This window comes from Lissotriton vulgaris, chromosome 11 (genome assembly GCF_964263255.1).
Source record: "Lissotriton vulgaris chromosome 11, aLisVul1.2, whole genome shotgun sequence".
Lineage (NCBI taxonomy): Eukaryota > Metazoa > Chordata > Amphibia > Caudata > Salamandridae > Lissotriton > Lissotriton vulgaris.
The window spans coordinates 254,975,298-254,993,288 of record NC_141699.1 but is presented as its reverse complement, the minus strand read 5'-3'; the positions used below and the strand labels follow the sequence as shown (position 1 = coordinate 254,993,288).

At 45.2% G+C, this 17,991-nt stretch overlaps 1 protein-coding gene across 1 annotated transcript in view; it reads left to right on the top strand.

Annotated features, from left to right (window-relative positions):
• Window positions 1–12,215, top strand: part of LOC147679601 (uncharacterized) — a 44,766-nt gene extending 32,551 nt beyond the window's left edge. Inside the window, exons 6-8 of the mRNA XM_086943177.1 lie at window positions 7,056–7,175; window positions 9,381–10,438; window positions 10,799–12,215. Of these exons, the coding sequence (XP_086799303.1) occupies window positions 7,056–7,175; window positions 9,381–9,630 (370 nt within the window). The 3' untranslated portion in view covers window positions 9,631–10,438; window positions 10,799–12,215. The remainder of the gene's footprint in view (window positions 1–7,055; window positions 7,176–9,380; window positions 10,439–10,798) is intronic.
• Window positions 12,216–17,991: the final 5,776 nt, after the last annotated feature.

Here is a 17,991-nt window from a genome sequence, read left to right as displayed (position 1 = left end):
GACCGTATCGAATGCCGCCGACAAGTCAAGTAAAATCAAGACGGCCTTCTTCCCTTGATCCATAGCGCTACGTAAAGTCTATACTGTAAACAGGAGGGCAGATTCTGTTGAATGTTTAGCCCTAAAAGCTTACCGGTTGGTGTGAAGGATGTTCTTCTCTTCAAAACATTTTGTGAGTTGTTTATTAACACAGGTTTCAGTCAATTTAAATAACAATGGAAGCAGCGAGATGGGGCACAGATTAGAAAGGGTTGTTGGATCAGGTAGGAGTTTTTTTCTGAAGGGGTTTGACGGCTAATACTGTTAATGATGGGGTTCACCTCCTCAGTCAGGGCTTGTAGGAAGGACGGAGGACAGGGATCGAAAGGAGAACCCGATTTGCTCGATAAAATAGCTTGATGTGACTCCTCTAAGGTGATAGGGTCAAATCTACTAAGACGGGCCCTTACGTCAATGTCTGTCTCTCTAGGCTTGAATGTTGGTCTTTCCATGCAGGTATGTCCCTTTCGCAGTACCTGAATGTTTGTTTTTCTAGTCAGAGCTGCACATATTGGTAATCTGAAGCTCTCATGTCACTGTGTGTAGGTTCTTATTTCACTGCCTTCTACTTTCCTTCACATAATGTTGATACAATCTCTCATTGTGGGCCAGACTTACTATCATACTGGTGCAAAAAGAGGTCACAAATTGTGCACTGACTTTTGCGGCCAGTATTTGATTTGCAAAGCGACCTATGTACCTATGGTATCACTAAAATCACCACTCTCATGGGGGCACACAACAACCTGCCTGTTGAATATTAATTAGGCGAGTTGCAATTTGTGAATCTCTGTGATTGACCACAAAGACTAGGATGGTGACCTGACAACCATCCCTGTGTTAACATTCCTATTTAGAAACATCTTTCCAAAGCAGCCCATGTTACTTTAAAGGAAACAGTGTTGCTGCAAAAACTAAGTCTTCCTATAAGGATCATTTTCAGAGGAGAGCAGGCTGTGGTTCCCCAGGACCGGTCCTTACACCCTTTAAGGCTGCCAATAAGATTCGCAAAGGAGAATTCTTTTTGTCATTCAGGTTACCTCATCCTTTGACGTGTTGGTAACTGTTTAATGGTTTGCGACTGGGATTAATGTTGCCAAGGATTGATACCTTGCATACTGAACTGCCATTTGGAAGAAATGCCCCTTTTACACCCCTTCTAAACTGGGTGGTGGGTTGGGTCGCAAACCCCATTTTACAAGTCATTTAAAAAAATCTGACTTGTAAAATGGCTGCTGTACAAAAGAAACAGCCCTTTTGCTTTTGCCAACCATGTGGGTTTGTAAATTGCTTAGTTTGTGATTGCAAAATTGCTCTGTGCATCTGGCCCTAACTCTCTTGGAAACTATTCGTCCTGTCACATGTGTGTGTACATTAACCATTCCTGTGCACCAAGTGCAATCTTTCTGGGCCTGGGTTGTTCTCTGAGCTTCACTGTCGTGGGGCTTCATCTCGCCCCGAACAACCGCACTGCTAAATGTGCGAATTCCGCAAATGTTTGTTTGTTTATTCACCATGATCAAACTTCATCCTTGTACTCCTCAGTATACCAAACTTGTTTAACTTATTCTCAAATTTTTATGCGAGTCCACATGCTGTGTGTATATGCCATTTCCGATTTTTTACTGTTCACTCTGTGTCTATCCGGACTTTATGAATGAACAGGACTGAAGCATTAATTCATGTCAGTCAGTGTTTATTCTTTAAAAGGTACCCAATGCATTTCGGGCTCAACGCCCTTCTTCGGGGGTCACTGTGAATAAATAATAAATAACCACAGTCACAAATTATGCTCGTCACTTCGGTATAACATTTCCTAATGCTAACCCAATTATGAATATGTTGTGCGATAACTAAAACATTTTTATCACTTTAACACAACCTATGCGCAATGAATGAATATGTTATGAAGGTAACAGGCAGCCTACCTCATACGTGCCTTTCTGTTTTTAATTATCACTTTCCAGTCTTATTAAACAAGATTGAACCCAACCCCTCGCCCTGTTCCATACCCATTGATTCCTCATACAACCTTCCTAGGTCCCTCAGACCGGACAGCGTTTTGATTGTGTTACACTTCCAACCATATGCTCATCAGTTTACAATCACCCTTTCCCCTCCCGTAAGCAGTTCCCTCATATTTACTTCCCCGCCTCCGTTCTTAAAACCGCTATTATTTAGCGACATCTCCTCTCTCCATTCCTCTCTCTATTCCCTCCCCTCCGCCTTAGGTAATTCGTTCACTGAACCATACCCTTCAAAAACACTCTACTTGGCTCGTACCTGCCATATGTTGTTAAAAACGTCTGTCCTTTCTCCATCTTCCATCCCATCAATCTCCTTCCCATAATCCTTCTCTTATTTAACCCCTGATTATATCTGCCCAATGAGGTTCTTTGATTCAAATCTCCCGCCCTCTCGCCCTCTCAGCATTACGTGTAGGTTTTCTCCATGAATAACTGCATTTCCCATAATGCAGTTCAATGCAATTAAACGAACCACTGTAGCACACAGAGATGCAAGAACATATAAAACAATAGTAAGTCGCACTGTGCAAATGCTTAATGAGTGTGAATATATTAAAAGTCATTTTCATGGTCGTATTCAAGGTTAACTCCTCGAGCTAGTTTTTGTTCATGGTATTCATTGGCGAGGGATCTCTTAGAAATGTTTAGTGCGGCATTAGCAGGGTCAGTCCATAGGTCAGGGAACCCCATTTCCATACAAGTATTTTGAATGTATTTTATCCAGGGGATCCTAAGCGCTTTCGGGTGGGTCAACAGCTCCATCAATTCCGCCCTATAGGCTGCAAGATCGTTACTACTCCACAGCCTACGCCAGAAGGCTATGGGTCTCAAACCTATTTCATCGGCTATTGGTCGTAGACCCAGATCTAACCTCAAGGGGAGGAGCGAGGTGCTGGGCGGAAGTGCGGTTATCTGTCTGATGAAATTATTCTCCGTTACGGACAGGCTACGACAGAATGTGTGTCCCCACAGTTCCGCCCCATACATAGTTGCTCCCCTGGCCTGCACCTTGTATATCTGGATAAGCGACCCCAGCGGACGGTATGAGGAGCCATTCATCATCCGGGCGATGCCCCCTGTAGTTTGTACCAATTTAAGGTTCGCCCTGCTCTGGTGGGATCCCCAAGACATGGTTTCGTTGAGGGTCACACCGAGGTATTCGAAGGTGGAGACTCTCTCGAGCCGTGCTGCTCCCAATAGCGGGTTCGGCCGCAGTTTTTGGCTCGGATTCAGAACCATAAACTTGGTTTTGGCCGCGTTAATTTCTAACCCCCTGTCAGTGCAGAAGACCGCAAATGAATCGAGGATCCTCTGTATCCCCATAGGGGTTTTAGACAGCAGCAGGGTGTCATCTGCAAACATGATTGCAGGCACCCTGCTGCCATTCAGTTTGGGGGCGTCGGTGTAGTCAATGGCATTCAGGTGGGCGATTACCCCGTTGACGAAGAGGCAAAACAGGGTCGGTGCCAGCACACAACCCTGTCTTACCCCTCGGCCAACGGGGAATCTTTCAGTAAGTTCCCCGGACCTCCCACACCTCACTCGAGCATAATTGTTATGGTGTAGTCTCTGTAAGATTAATAGGATGTCCGCAGGAACGCCCATCTCTGCCAGGAGCCCGAAATGCATTGGGTACCTTTTAAAGAATAAACGCTGCCTGACATGAATTAATGCTTCAGTCCTGTTCATTCATAAAGTCCGGATAGACACAGAGTGAACAGTGAAAAATCGGAAATGGCATATACACACAGCATGTGGACTCGCATAAAAATTTGAGAATAAGTTAAACAAGTTTGGTATACTGAGGAGTACAAGGATGAAGTTTGATCATGGTGAATAAACAAACAAACATTTGCGGAATTCGCACATTTAGCAGTGCGGTTGTTCGGGGCGAGATGAAGCCCCACGACAGTGATGTTTAGAACTCTAGTGCCGATAGGGCATGGCACTCAAAAGACTCAATCAGCACGCACCCTTTAGACGTAAGAAGATAAGCTTGAGAAATGAGGAATACGAGGTGTGCATCCTGCCCCCCTTACAGTGCAGTTTGTTCTCTGAGCTCCCATGAGGTCACAAGACTGGCCTTCACCCATTCATTGAGGTTCTATAGTGATCTATTTTCGTTTTACTTGTCCCCTCGTGAGCCATGGCCTTTCCTAGAGCTATATAGACAAATCCGTTTCTAGTAACAGTAACTAAAGTGCATCATCCCTTACTGCTGCCAGGGGCCTGTTGGTATGAAATAACTCTTCCAAGTGTCCCTAAACTGGCCTTTGCCCTTTTCCTGATGTTCCGTAATTACCGTTTTATGATTTACGTGCGACTTGTGACTGTTCACCACTTCTAAAGCCCCTGTTTCTTTTTACGGAGTCTAGACAGCTTCCCTGTTCCCAAGTCTCCAGAATGTCCTCTGGTAGAGGCCTTTTGCTACCAAACGCTCTTAAAAAGTGTGTCCTCTCTTGAGGCAGAGCTTCCTGCCTATCACCTCAAACACAGGGAAAGCATCTTTCCTTCAGCACCCACCCAGACACAAAATGCACCACCCTAATCCATGACAGAACCTACCCTGCAGCTATCCATTGTATCCGAAACAATATACTAGTCTGTCCTAGCCTCACCAGCCATTATCGAATTGCAACTCACACCTAAACAATACGAAGCACAACCAGTGCAATGTTAGCCGACCACCTCGACTGGATCAATGAAATCCCACATCCATAAACAGGGCCCAGATTCCAAAAGCACCTGCGGGCCATGAAAATTGTCCAATTACGCAAAAGAAATGCACCAAACATAAAAACAGCAGTCGTTGAAAGTAAACTGCCTGGTGACATAAAGTCTACCGTCCCGGTGTGTTTGTTGGTCCATTGGATATGATCATGAGAGATGGAAAATGCTGTAGGGTTGGGAACGTTCATTAAGTATGTTAAAGTAAATGTCATTGTTGTGTTTGCACAAGCTTGTGCAAACCCCAGTAGATTCACCATAGATGAACTTCTGTTACTGGTAGAGTTTCCTCAGGCCCCAAGCTCAATAAGTGATATTTTACTTTTTTCTCTGCGCTCTATGTTTTTCTATTACCCACTTCAGGCCCAGGTGCTAACTTAGGTCGGCCCCTATCTTTGTTAACTGGACCTACATTTACGTGTTCTACCCTGGGCGGGCAAGGCTGTGAAAACCTGGGGACATATTACCAAGAAGCTCATTAAAATTATCACTGTTTTAGTGGCAGGAAACTGCTGCTAAATCAGCGATAATGGGCTTGATAATATGCGCTATAGAATTCCAATAGAAGCCCAGGTTAGATGTCCTGGAACCAATATAATACGGCCCCTGGCCTTTTACATCTGTGCAATAACTAATGCTGGTGTTTTATTTTATGATTTTGTGTAACTTTTAAGCTTTCACCCTTTTTGGGTATTGTTACACTTTAGAAACATAACATTAAATGAGAATTAAGGAGTTTTGGGTTCAGTTAAATGCACGGGCACTGACTTGAGGACAGTGAGTTATGGCAACACAGAGACACACAGGACAGGATGCACTGAGATGAAATGACAAAGAGTAAAGGAGATTAAGAAACTCAGAAATGAAGAAACACAGCAATAAGGAACCCGAAACTGCGAAATGCAGTGACAGGAAGACAGAGGAATAGGGAGACATGGGAACAGGGGGACGTGGGCACCGTGAAATCTGGGACATTGAGAAACATGAGGATTGCTACTACGCCAATGGGACAAAAAGCTATGCTGATTAAGAACCACTGGGATGAGGAAACTAGGAGAAAGAGACATGCTGGGATAGAAAGACGAGGGGACAACGAGACATGAAGACCTAGAGATACAAGGAAAGGATACGTAGGGACAAAGCAGGGTGAAAGCAAAAGGTTTAAAAATATAAGTAATGGAAATTAGAAACCATCCACCCAGGAGAAACATGTGAGAACAGGAAAAACAAAGAAAAGTGGATATGTGACAGCAATACTGTAGTGCACAGAGAATCTAGGGCTTAGGTCGCAAGACAAGCACTGAGACAGAGCGGCAAGAATAATGCACCAATTCTGAACACCTAAACCCTCAGTCATAGTTACCTGTGTTTGGCAGAAGGTCGAACAACTACCGCTCGCTAGGGAGACCTCCTCAGAAAAAACCCACAACTCACACTCAACACTGAAAGACTCACACAAGCTAAGCCACGAGACCTATCTTCCTTAAGAAGCCCTCTCCAATAGGAAAGCATATAACCCACATATGACACCTGCCACTCCATGACTGGCAGCAACACAAGAAACCAAGGAATTTGGAACACTGGGCTATTCAAAATTGCACAAAGTAACATAACTATGTCTAAGTAAAGATGTAACAGCGGATGTTTTATGCAGTCCATTGAGATAACTTCTAGATCAATTGGAGGTTAAGCTTTCTTCTTCTAAGACGAGGGGTGATTTAGGATGATTCATGTTCGCTTTGGATAGGGGCAAGTCCATCTAGTGCCCTCATTCTGACTCTGGACTGTTGACCATTTTGTTTGACAAGGTCCTGCTTCTTACATTAGTACCTCAACACCACACAGTGGTGTCTGCTGTGGCTTGCAGTGCTCTCACCTATTTGTTTCCAAGAGTGACTGACGTATCAGTATGGTCTCTAGGTAGACTGGACGGTTCTTTATCACCGTCAGCAGTGGTATCATCATTTTGTTTCTAACAGTCCGACTTTCCCCCTCTTGGTACCAAGAACTGTTGCATGTCATAGTCGAAAATTGGTCTAATCTAGTTATCTCTTATAGCGTTACATGGCTCTCCGGTGCTTCTCCTTGCATCAGAGACTCCCCCTGTCCTGACTAGAAAGGTCTGCGCAGGTGGTTTCTGATAGTTTCTCATTGCCCCATCCTGGCACTCTGAATTGTCTTCTGCTTTGCCTGTCAGTTGCATGTCTATCATATCTCTAACATCACCTCGTGACCCACCAAATTCCCACCTTCTTCTTTTAGGTTGGCACGATTCTTGCAGAGGAAGAAGAGGCCCAATGAGGTTCAAGAAGTTTTGTCTGACTTTGTGTCACCTTCTTGCTTTGTGCTGGATTACCAAGAGGAGTGCGACGAAGAGCACAGGTAGGTGATGAACACCCAGGCTCTGGTGTGCGTGATGAGGAACTGAGTAGAAGACATCAGAGATGAGGGGCATGAGATCTCAAACGTGCACCACCCCACCATGCTACATATTTTTTGAGATCTCAGAGGTTAAATTTAAAGGCAACAGACAATCTCGGAGGGAGGTGCGGAGGAACCAAAATGCCAATGTACTAGGATGAAAGAGCAGGGTAAGGCACTATGTGCTCAGGTGGAACCAGATGGAACAGTAGTGAATGGGGAGCCATAATTTGAGGTTGAAACAGCAGCAGAAAGCATTGGGAGCGGTGGTTGAACTTGGCTGCAAGTGCATGTGGTTAAACAGTAGGGGGTTATTGGGAGCTGTGGCAGAACCAGGCTGCAAATGTATGTGGGGGAAACAGCAGAGGAAGGCATTGGGAGCTGTGATATAACCAGGTTCCGAATGCATGAGGTTGAAGCAGCAGGGGGAGAGACTTTGAGCTGTGGTGGAACCAGAGGATCTGCGGTGGATCTAGGGTGCTAATGCACAAGGTGGAAACAGTAGGCGAAGGCACTGGGAGCGGAAGACATTGACTTATTTGATAGTTAAGTAAAGCGATTGTTGACATTTGTGGGGGCACAGGTGGCAAGGTTGTTTCCAACAACAAGATTGAAGCACTTTGTTTTTAAGTCAAGCCTGGGGAGCGCATGCGCTGCTCTGCGAGGCTTGCTGTATTGAAATATGGCATAGAAGCTCCGCCCATCTTTTCAATTGGCTCCTGTTACTGTCCTTGCAAAATCGTTGCTTTTAATATGTAAATAGGACTAGTAGTCCCTCCTTGGTACCGCCTTGTCTGCATTAGTAACCTCCCATAACGCCTAGACTTTTACTGGTCTGCTTTATAAGTCGGTGAGCACTACTTTTTTGTTGGGGTTGCCCAGCTCTGGAAATCTGTTGCCTTTTGCTCTCACTTCCTTCCCCCCTCCCTCCCGTCATTGCTGCGCTTAATCTCCCCAGCGCCGTCCCCACACCACCACCTCTCAACCCCCCTGCTTAAGCATTCTTCATTTTGTTTTGCTTACATCATCAGGCATACTTTTAGCGTGGCGCCCATTTCACGAGCGCCACATTTTCTTTTGCTTGCTGCTTTGGCGCTGTATCTCCCCCCATCTGCAAGGAAAGGTTGCAGAACCACAGGCTGTTACTAGGTGGAGTTATAACCAGACTTCTATTAGCAACATCAGGCACTGCACCCACAGGGACACCTAGTAACAGCCCATACTTCTGCACCCTTTCCTTGCTTAGTGAATTTGTTTTTTTCTCATTTGCGTTTGGCCTCGTAATTTGGCGATAGCTCAAACATTTAGAATAACATAATAGAATGAAATATAAGATTTGCAATGCAATCGCTCGAGCATTGCTGAAAGTTTGGCGGTGCATTATTATTAGCAACGCCAATAGCTCAAACTTTCAGCAATGTGAGACCTATTACATTGCACATGCTTGTTGTAGTAGGGGTAGGGCACACTGCAAGGACTGCTAACATCAATGATGTTCATTATTTTCGGAGTGTCTCAGGTGTGTGCAACTGGACCATCGGGTGTCATAGAATGAATTTAAAGATCCTTCTGGTTTCAGCAGACGCATGTTTGATAGTTGGATTTTGATTGGTATTAAATTGAATATAAGCAGAATCTGCTGTGTGAAAGGAGCATTGGGTGGCTGGATAATAGGTGCCTTCAAGCCAAGCTGCAGTGATTTCTTGGGCACATGCTTTAACTGCAGGAGATGATCAATTTAAAATATGAAGTTACTGTTAGAAAGAACTTTTTGGTTGGATCATTGAGATTGCTGAAAGAAGTTCATGGCTTATGCAGTTCCATGAGAAGCAGGAAGAAAGTGATTGTAGAAAATAAGTTTGGACCTCTGTAAGCAGGTGGTGAGCAATGCTCTAAGTGACTTAACATGAAGTTGCTGCAGTTATTGGTTTGCGGTGGGGGAAACAATAGATGTGAGTAGATCGTGGATAGGAATAATCGAGTAGTTTCTGCTTCTGGATTGTATGATGCTGGTATTAATTTGGTTAATGGTCCAAAGGCACCTTTTGGTTCCAGGTAAGTGTTTACTAGGGTGTGCATGTCAGTGGAATACAAAGTTATCGCTGTCTCTAGCCCCCCGGGTACCACTGGTCCTTAATAAATGTTCATAACTCTTTTTTATTTCAGGTGTAGAATTGTCACCGCAGCGGTCCTTGCTCCATCCGGACACCTGAAGCGCACTTTTAGACTATTGCGGAAGAGCAGCAAAGATTGGACCTTGCTGCCTGGACAAAGCCCAAAGTGGGTGAAAAACCCCGGGAGAGGGGGGGCTTCACTGAAAGTCAAACGGCAAGAGCTAAAGAGTCTGGGGGCGACCCCCGCGCCTGTCAGACTCTATGAACAATGTCTACAGAGAGTCCGAAACTCGCGGACATGACGCAGTTGAATCATGCAACGCACGTGTGCCAATCAACACATATGTGGTTTTACACATGTACCACACAAGTGCGCATGAGCGGTGTATATATACCAATATTTATATAAGTGTTTATTTATAATTGAGGCTCTTTTATCATGATGAACCCTTATGACTTTTGTGTAATGCAGGACCGCCTCCCAACGTGAAATCAGCCGGTTTGAGTCTACAGTGCTTGGACTGAAGAGAAAAATATGAAGGATTTCTTTCATCTTTCAATATTTGTTATTCACTTTTGAAAAACCTGTAGATATTGTGGTTCCTTCTTTGATCTGTCATGCTTTTCCGAAATGACTGTGTTACTTGAGCCCCCTAAACTCCCACACCCCCTCCAGTCCCCTCACTTGCCTGTTTTAGACAACGTACTAGAAAATGTTAACGTTTAACAAGGTGTGTGTTTTTGTGTGTGCGTGTGTTATCTTAGACGTCATGAGTAAAAACTGGAAAATGTTTACATTTAATAATTTGTGTATTGTTTTAGACAGCGTGACATGAAAGAATGTTTACATTTAGCAATATGTGTGTGTGTTACAATGCACTCCTGTTTAGTCGTTAGGTTAAATTGTGACGTGTACATACCTGTATTTGAGTATATTTAAGATGTATGTTTTTTGGATCTAATAACTTGGTGTGTTTTCTTTTTTTTCTGGTTATTATTAAGTTGGTAACTTCCTTCTGTGCAAGATACAGTTCTCAAAATGCATGTTGACGGTTCACCATAGTTAAGCAAATGTATGGCCCAGGTCTCCAGTATATGGAAGGATGCATAGTAAATGTAAATGTAAATGTACATGTATTTATATAGCGCAAATCGCCCACATCGCAGGCATCTATGCGCTTGCTTAGGGAACCCGTCCTGGTATTCCCCTGTGAGATACCCCGGCAGGGTATCCACAAGGTGAAAGCCAGGCATCCCGCCACGAGGGGCCGTTGTGGAGATTAAGCAAGCTATTGCCCAGAGTCGCAGAGTGTGAACCCGTGAGTCGAGTAGGCACCGGAGCGAGAATTATCGAGTCCGTGGAATTATTGAGCCCAACCCCTGTCGAGGCGGGGAATTGAACCCTGGTCCAGGGCCGATCTCAGCTTCCGGGTCTGCCGCCTCTAACCCCTGAGCCACACTTCTCCATAGTCTAGGTCCGCCTCAAATGAATAGATGTATGGCCCAGTCTGTACCACATGAATGCTAAATATCTTCTGCTCCTGGGTGGATGGGTGCACCTGAACCAACCCGGACCGTGGAGAGATTTGCAGATATTGGTCACACTCACGAACAGATCTAGGACCCCAATTTCTAGACCACACCATGTAGCTGGATGATGAGTAACTTCTTCTGGGCCATCCCTGATGGTGGAGAGATGTGTAACCTTGGGTCAACCATGATGGGAAAGAGATTTGTGACAATGGACCACGCCGATGGACAGATCTATGGACCCAGTCCACAACAAATGGATGGATGGTGATTAACTGCTACTGATGGACAGATGGGTGCCCTGAAACCCCCAGATGGACAGATGTTTTGCTCTGGATCCCCCAGATAAACAGATTTGTGGCCCTAGTCTATATTATGGTGAGAGTGTGGCTCCAGGCATCACCACATAGACGCAGTATAGGCCGGTTGACCATTGTTTATCTCTATTACTCACTCTACCTGTGCCAGAGGTCTGACTCACCCCCGGGTACATTAGCCACAATTAACGCATTTTCAAAGCCTTGTGAGCCAGATGGCAGAAATGGCTGAAGGGCGGCTTACTGTGAGTGATCCCTGCTATTCTTTTGTTTCTGCTGTCTGAGAGTTACGCTTCCCTTAGTCTGTCTAAGTTATTACCCACAAGTATTCCTCTTGCCCCTTAGTCTCAAATCCGCCTTATGTTTGAATTCCAGTATTTTACAAATGTCTATTCTCTACAGCATCACCACTTCTCCTGGTTTCTGCCTTCTAGTTCTGCCTTTTTCTTTACTCCAACTCCTCCCTTACCTCTACATCCACCTGTTCACCTGGGGCACCTTATTTATTTCCATCCACAAGACCAGCAATGGCTCCTATCCTTTCTGTCCCCTGCCGCCCCCCTCTGTCTCTTACAACACTTGCCTTGTGGTACAAGGGTGACTCCATTAGCCATAGGCTTCACACAATGCACCAGCGCAAGGAGAGAGCAGAAATGTTGCATAACTTTGTAAATATGGAGATTTTCTGCTCTCTTTCACACAACCCAGCACAGAAGCTTTGCTTGCTGCCATGCATTGTGTGAATGTTTAGTAAATGCGTCTCCCAGATTTTGTTCTCCTTAATCTCTCTTCACTTTTAAACCAGTGTCTTCATTTCCTCTCGTTCTTACTTAAATGACCCCAAGTTCCTCTAACTCATACTCCATTCTCCATCAACCTTCAAGCATACTCCAGTGTCTTCCTGATCCTCAGGCCCAGACCTTGTCTCTCACTCACCTAAAGCGATGAATTCAGTGCTTTTGGGACGAGTGCTGATGATGCAATATATTTCTGATTCAAACTAATAAAAGTTTTGTAACAAAGCAATTTCAAAGTCAAAATAGGCTGCTTCCATTATTTACTGTCTATCACATCTCAACTGTGGTCATTTGATTAGGACTTTGGTTTGATGGGTTGAAACCGTGAGTGTCCGCAATGAACATATTACCTTGAAATCGTTCCTCCTAGCTCTTCCAGAGTTCACTGTGCAACACTGTGAAGTCTCCAACTGGTAATCGCTCTGGGATTCTGGAGGACGACCAAGCTTGGAGCAGCTTTCTCAACCACGCAGCATGGATCATTATTTTCTCATTCTTAATTAAGTGTTTCTGGCGGAGAGTTGCAGTATATTAAAACCCCTTGAATGCTCATGACGAGCTGAGCTCGTCATGAGCCACGGCGCTCCCGTGCTCATGACGAGCTTAGCTCGTCATGAGCCGTGGAACGCTCGCATGCGGGGATAATTTCCCTGCTGTGCTGAGCGTTCCACGGGAACGGGTGTGGCCGTGACGAGCTGAGCTCGTCATGAGCACAGGAGTGCCGTGCCTCATGACGAGCTCAGCTAAGGGGTTAAAATGGATGTGTGTGTGTGTGTGTGTGTGTGTGTGGTTCAGTTTTACACTCGAAGTTGTGACCTTGAACAGAATACTCCGTCATCTGTTCAGAACCAGGTCTATGACTTCACCCTGCACCGAATCCAGGTACTCCCATTATACAAGAGAATGGCCTTGGCCTCCAAGATTAACAGAGGCCATTGTGACTGCTATTAAAGCTGTAATTGAGACAGAGAAGTTCTACTATATTGCAGGAGAATGACCATATTGGGGAAAGTCACCAAGATCAAATACCTGGTAGCGGTTTTTGGTGTAAACCTCTCAAGTCTACCTGTATAAGGAGTTTTGGAAAGTACTGAAACACATCGCTTTGCAGTCGCTTTACAATTGGGATATACAGTGATACCCTCGAAGGGCTAGATGTTGGATTCCATGTAAGATTCAGCTTCGATTAGGAATCCCAGGAAAGTTCAGACTTGCCAGAAGCTGGATTTTCTTGGCACCAGCCTGGATGAGATCCAAAACCATCCTGTGTCATGTGCAGGATTTTGAATTGTGCGCTTCCCTCCTTGTTCTGCGCTTGCTTGCTTTCTAAGCGCAAGCAATAGAACCCTTAATACAAACAAGACAATATCTGAGCCATAGGAAGGGGCTTTCCATGGTTAGTGCTAAAGGATCACTAAATCAGCCAAATGCACAGTGATTACAGCCTAGGATAGATTACCGGCAAAACCTTCTCACATATCCCTAGTTCAAGGACAAGTCGCTAAGGCAAAAAACGGGTTGGGGGCATATTTACAAGGAGTTAATGCCACCAGAACTTCACTTTGTCCGACATTCTGGTGGCATTAAGTCCTTTGCCTTATTTACAAGACAGCGTAACCCACTTAACGTGGCTTAACACTGCCTTATAAATAATGCCCCTGTTCACGCAGAACTTAGCATGAGAGGGGCATGCAATATGTGTTGCAGTGGGCGTTCAGCCGCAACACCCACTGCTTTTTGATGCTGCCCATATTTACAAGGTATGTGGCAGTGTCAAACATATCGCCAGAGAATAGCTGGTCTTAAGCGGGCAATACGAGGAGAAATGTTTATTTCTCCTTGTATTTTGCTCATTCCATTTGTGCTGCATTCGACAGCACGTATAGAAATAGTCAATTGCCTGTAAAGATTGTTTATGTGCAGTAAGGTGTCCCTTCCTGCACATAAACAATCACCCCTGCAGAGCAGACACCTTTACAACATGGCGTTAGGGTACATGCGCTGGCATTAGGCAGCTCCTTTAGTGCCAGAGCTAGGGGAAACACAGGGGTCCACTGCATTCGTGTAAATACGGTGCATCCCTGCATTTTGAAACTGACAGAGGGGGCGTTACCAAATTTGGCGTAACACAGCGCTCCGCCAAATTCTAGTAAATATGCTCCTGGGTTCACTTGAACAGAGCCGAATGAGAGTTACCGGTAGAGTTCACCAACCCAAACACTCTCTTTTTCAGGCCGTCTGCCTGAGGAGTCTCACTTAATGACAAAAATAGAGTAAAAACCTCGAACTTGATGCTCCAAGGTCCTTCCAACTATGGTGATGCCCAAGCTTTCTACTACCTCTATTGATCTTTCATATTGTAGCGCTCATCGCTGTAGTAATCACACATCTGGACTACCACAACAGGATATGCGGTAGCCTCTCCATGAGAATGGGAGTCCGGAATCTACAAGCATTGCCTCATCCCTGCAACAGCACTGGTTCTGTGAGGTGGAGCATGTTCTACTGGGGGCAAACAGGGCCCTTTCCTTTCTTGAACACCAAAGCAGATCAACACGTAAGGCAACACTTTAAATAGCGTTGGAACCAAGCGTGCACTGATAATCCCAGTGTTCTCCACAAAAATACATTTGTGCATTTGAATGATGACTCACCCACGATTTTCTTTTCCTATTAACCTAATGCACTTGGATTTCTAGGTTGTGCTTTGAAAATTCTCTTTTAAAGGCAGTTTCTCCTGGTGCGGCCGTCAAATCACTTTTTGAGTAGCGCACCAAATTTCATTGTTTGCAGCTTTAGCTGACAGGGAACAATAGAGCCAAAGAGAAACTCAGGCCGAGATTCACAAAGATTTGGCATTGGGTTAGCATTACTTTTTTAAAGCTAACCCGATGATAAACATTTTTGCGGATTAACAAACAAACGCTAACTGGTATTAGCGTTGGTTTGTATGGAAAAGTAACGCAAACCAGCACAAAACTTTGCTTTGCATCAAGGCAGCATTATACAGGTGGTACATAGGCATTTCCATGCAATCACTCATTATTTTTTACGGTAAACCCTATCTACTAACATTAGTAGACAGGGTTAGTACCAAAAATTAACGCCGCTGTAAAGCAATCGTTAAAAGGAGAAATGTTTTCATTTCTCATTTATTTTGCGACTTTGCATGCGTGCTGCACTGTACAGTATACATACAAAGTAGGAAAAGCTTTGCCGTGGGTCTAGGCATGGTATTTTGCACAGGAAGGGTGCCCTTCCTGTGCAAAACCTGTGCTAGACTCAGGCACGGACCCTAGCACTATGGCGCTAAGGTGTGTGCCCGGCACACAGCAGCACAAATCAGCGCCGGGGCTAGGGAGAGGGGAAAAGAGTGTCATACCGCCTCTTTAGGAGCTGTGCTGCATTCCGTGACAGTTTTCAGAATTTGGCCTAAATTTACAAAGAATTGTGCAGACACTCGCACAGGCAGTGTAATTTTGTGTCTCCTGTAGGCCATTTTCAACAGAGAGTGAATCAATACTTTTAGGCTTTCTAGTCACGCCAACCCATAGTGAATAACACCCTGGTTGGCTCTGAACATAAAATATATTCAAGACTTGCTACAGGCAAAATACACATTTTGGCAATGTGCTTTTGGCAAGTTTTAAATATTTGCAGGCTCCAGGTGTTTGCAAACTTAAGATCTGTAGAGGTGGTATGTGTTGGTAGAATTCCAATGTTTGCAAGTGGGATGTCCTTGCAGGTGCCAGATTATTACAGATGGTAGGTATGTGTGTGTTGTTGTTTTTGAGTGGGCTAAGTGTTTGTCATGATAGTGGTTGAGCTGCTACCCAGATGCAGACAACTGCAGCTTGCACTTCTAGGTCGCTGTGCAGAATGAAGTAGCAGCAGCTGAAGGTCACAGTAAGAGGGCATTTGGGAGGGTGCTCAGGAGCACAATAGGGGCAGTTTTATATGTAGGGCCTCTGGGGTGCAGCAGGTGTTTTCACCCACCTTTTTCCCCCTCACATCTCCTCGTGCTGTGGTATTACAGAAAGGGCTGCAGATGCTTGTGTGCCTCCCTCCTGTTATATGGAACACCTGTCATGAAATGTGAACCTGTGCAATTTCAAGAGAAGGGTGCCCTCATTTGCATGGTGGTGTGGCCCTGTAAAAATGAGCGAATACATAGTCTTCACGCCCACACTATATTAGTGAAATGGGCACAGAGACACTGACTGTGCAAATCATAAAGATAGCACACAGTCAGTGTGCACACCTAAGGAGGGGTGAATGGGGTTCAAAAGGACCCTCGAGTGGTGGGGGGGGCAGGTACTCTGCACCCATCTGAAGAGATCTTTCTGCCTCCCCTTGCAGCAGAGGCATGGTTGCCACCTCCATTGAAAAGTGGGCCCGTGGGTTTAAACAGCTGCTCCTCTTTTAACCTCTTCAAGGCTCATGACGAGCTGAGCTCGTCATGAGGCACAGTGGAGCTGTGCTCATGACGAGCTGAGCTCGTCATAACGGCCGTGGAACACCCACCCGAGGCTAATTCCCCTCCTGTGCGGGGCATTTCATTGAGTGGGCGGAGTTATGACGAGCTCAGCCCGTCATGAGCACAGCTCTGCTGTGCAGCATGACGAGCTGGGCTCGTCATGAGTACCACTGCGCCGCACGCGGCCCCCCTCCCCGCCCCACGGGGGAATTAGCCCCACGGCGAAGGTGTTAACGAGCTGTTCCCAATGCAGCCAGGGGTACATGCCTGTTCTAGAAATATCACAATTGTTGTAATTGGGTGCACTTTACAGTTGGCATTTGGCACTTCCAGTCAAAGGTGCGCTGGAGCATAGAGCAGAGAAGTGCTCCCTATACAGCCCCAGAGGCGTGCTTGACAGTCATCTCTAATAGATTTACTGTTTTTCGGGGCCTATACACCATGGCCCTCATTTATGGGATTTTAGTATAGGGCAGCGCAGCAAGGCAACTAGCTGTGCTGCCCTACGCCAATGTGAAAGGGCAGGAATGCATCGTATTTATGCAATATGGTGAATCCCTGTGCTTTTACCCTGTTCTGACACCGTTTTGGCAGCCTAGCGCCAACGTAGGCTCCCTTGCACCATGGTGCATGGGTGCCTCCTTTGCTTGCAGGATTTTTTTTGTGCATACAGGGACACCTTCCTGCATAAAAAAAATCTTGGAGGCGTTTTCCTCTTTCTATGTGTGTGCAGAGTGCAGCAGACATAGAAAGATGAAAATGAGGTGAAATAAACATATTTCTCCTTGTTACGCCACACCTCGGGAGGTGTATGGATTTGGGGCTTCCCCGGCTTAACATGATTTTGTAAATCTGGGTAGCAGCATGGGAAAACCCACAGCAACAGCAGTGGAATACACAGAGTAAAACAACACAGTGATTTGCACTGTGTCGCCTTACTCAATATTCATGAGGCCACTCAAAGCCACGCATGGTGGCTTTTCTTGGCATAATAAATTGGATTGAGAGCCCTGTTTCATGCATGTACCACTTTACAAGGTGCTAAAGTGACACAGGGCTCCCATAAATAATCCCCAATGTGTCTAGACTACTTCTGGCCATTGCAATGCTCACCAACTTCTAAATCTAAAAAACTAATATCTACAAGAATAGTTGGGTGACTGTATAGCATGCATGTAGTTGATTTATTTAGTTTATATTGCCAAGATTTATCCAGAGCTCGGATGTGGATGCAGATAACACCGTAAGATATAACCATGTAGAGGATAATTGACTTCTTATTATAAAAAAATATCAGTGTAGAATTCACTAATGCATTGAAATTTTTGAGTGACTAGTGGTCAGCTACAGAGAATGACTCATACTTGTCAACCTTTGGCCCATAATGGGTACTGGAGAACAACCTTACCAGTATTCTGGCCTCAGTAGAAAAGGTAACTCTCGCTCTCAAAGTCAAACAGCAAATTCAAGCTTAAGAAACACTTGGACGTGGTATGTCCATCCTACAAACACTCACCTACTCATCAAAGTCGAAACCCTGCC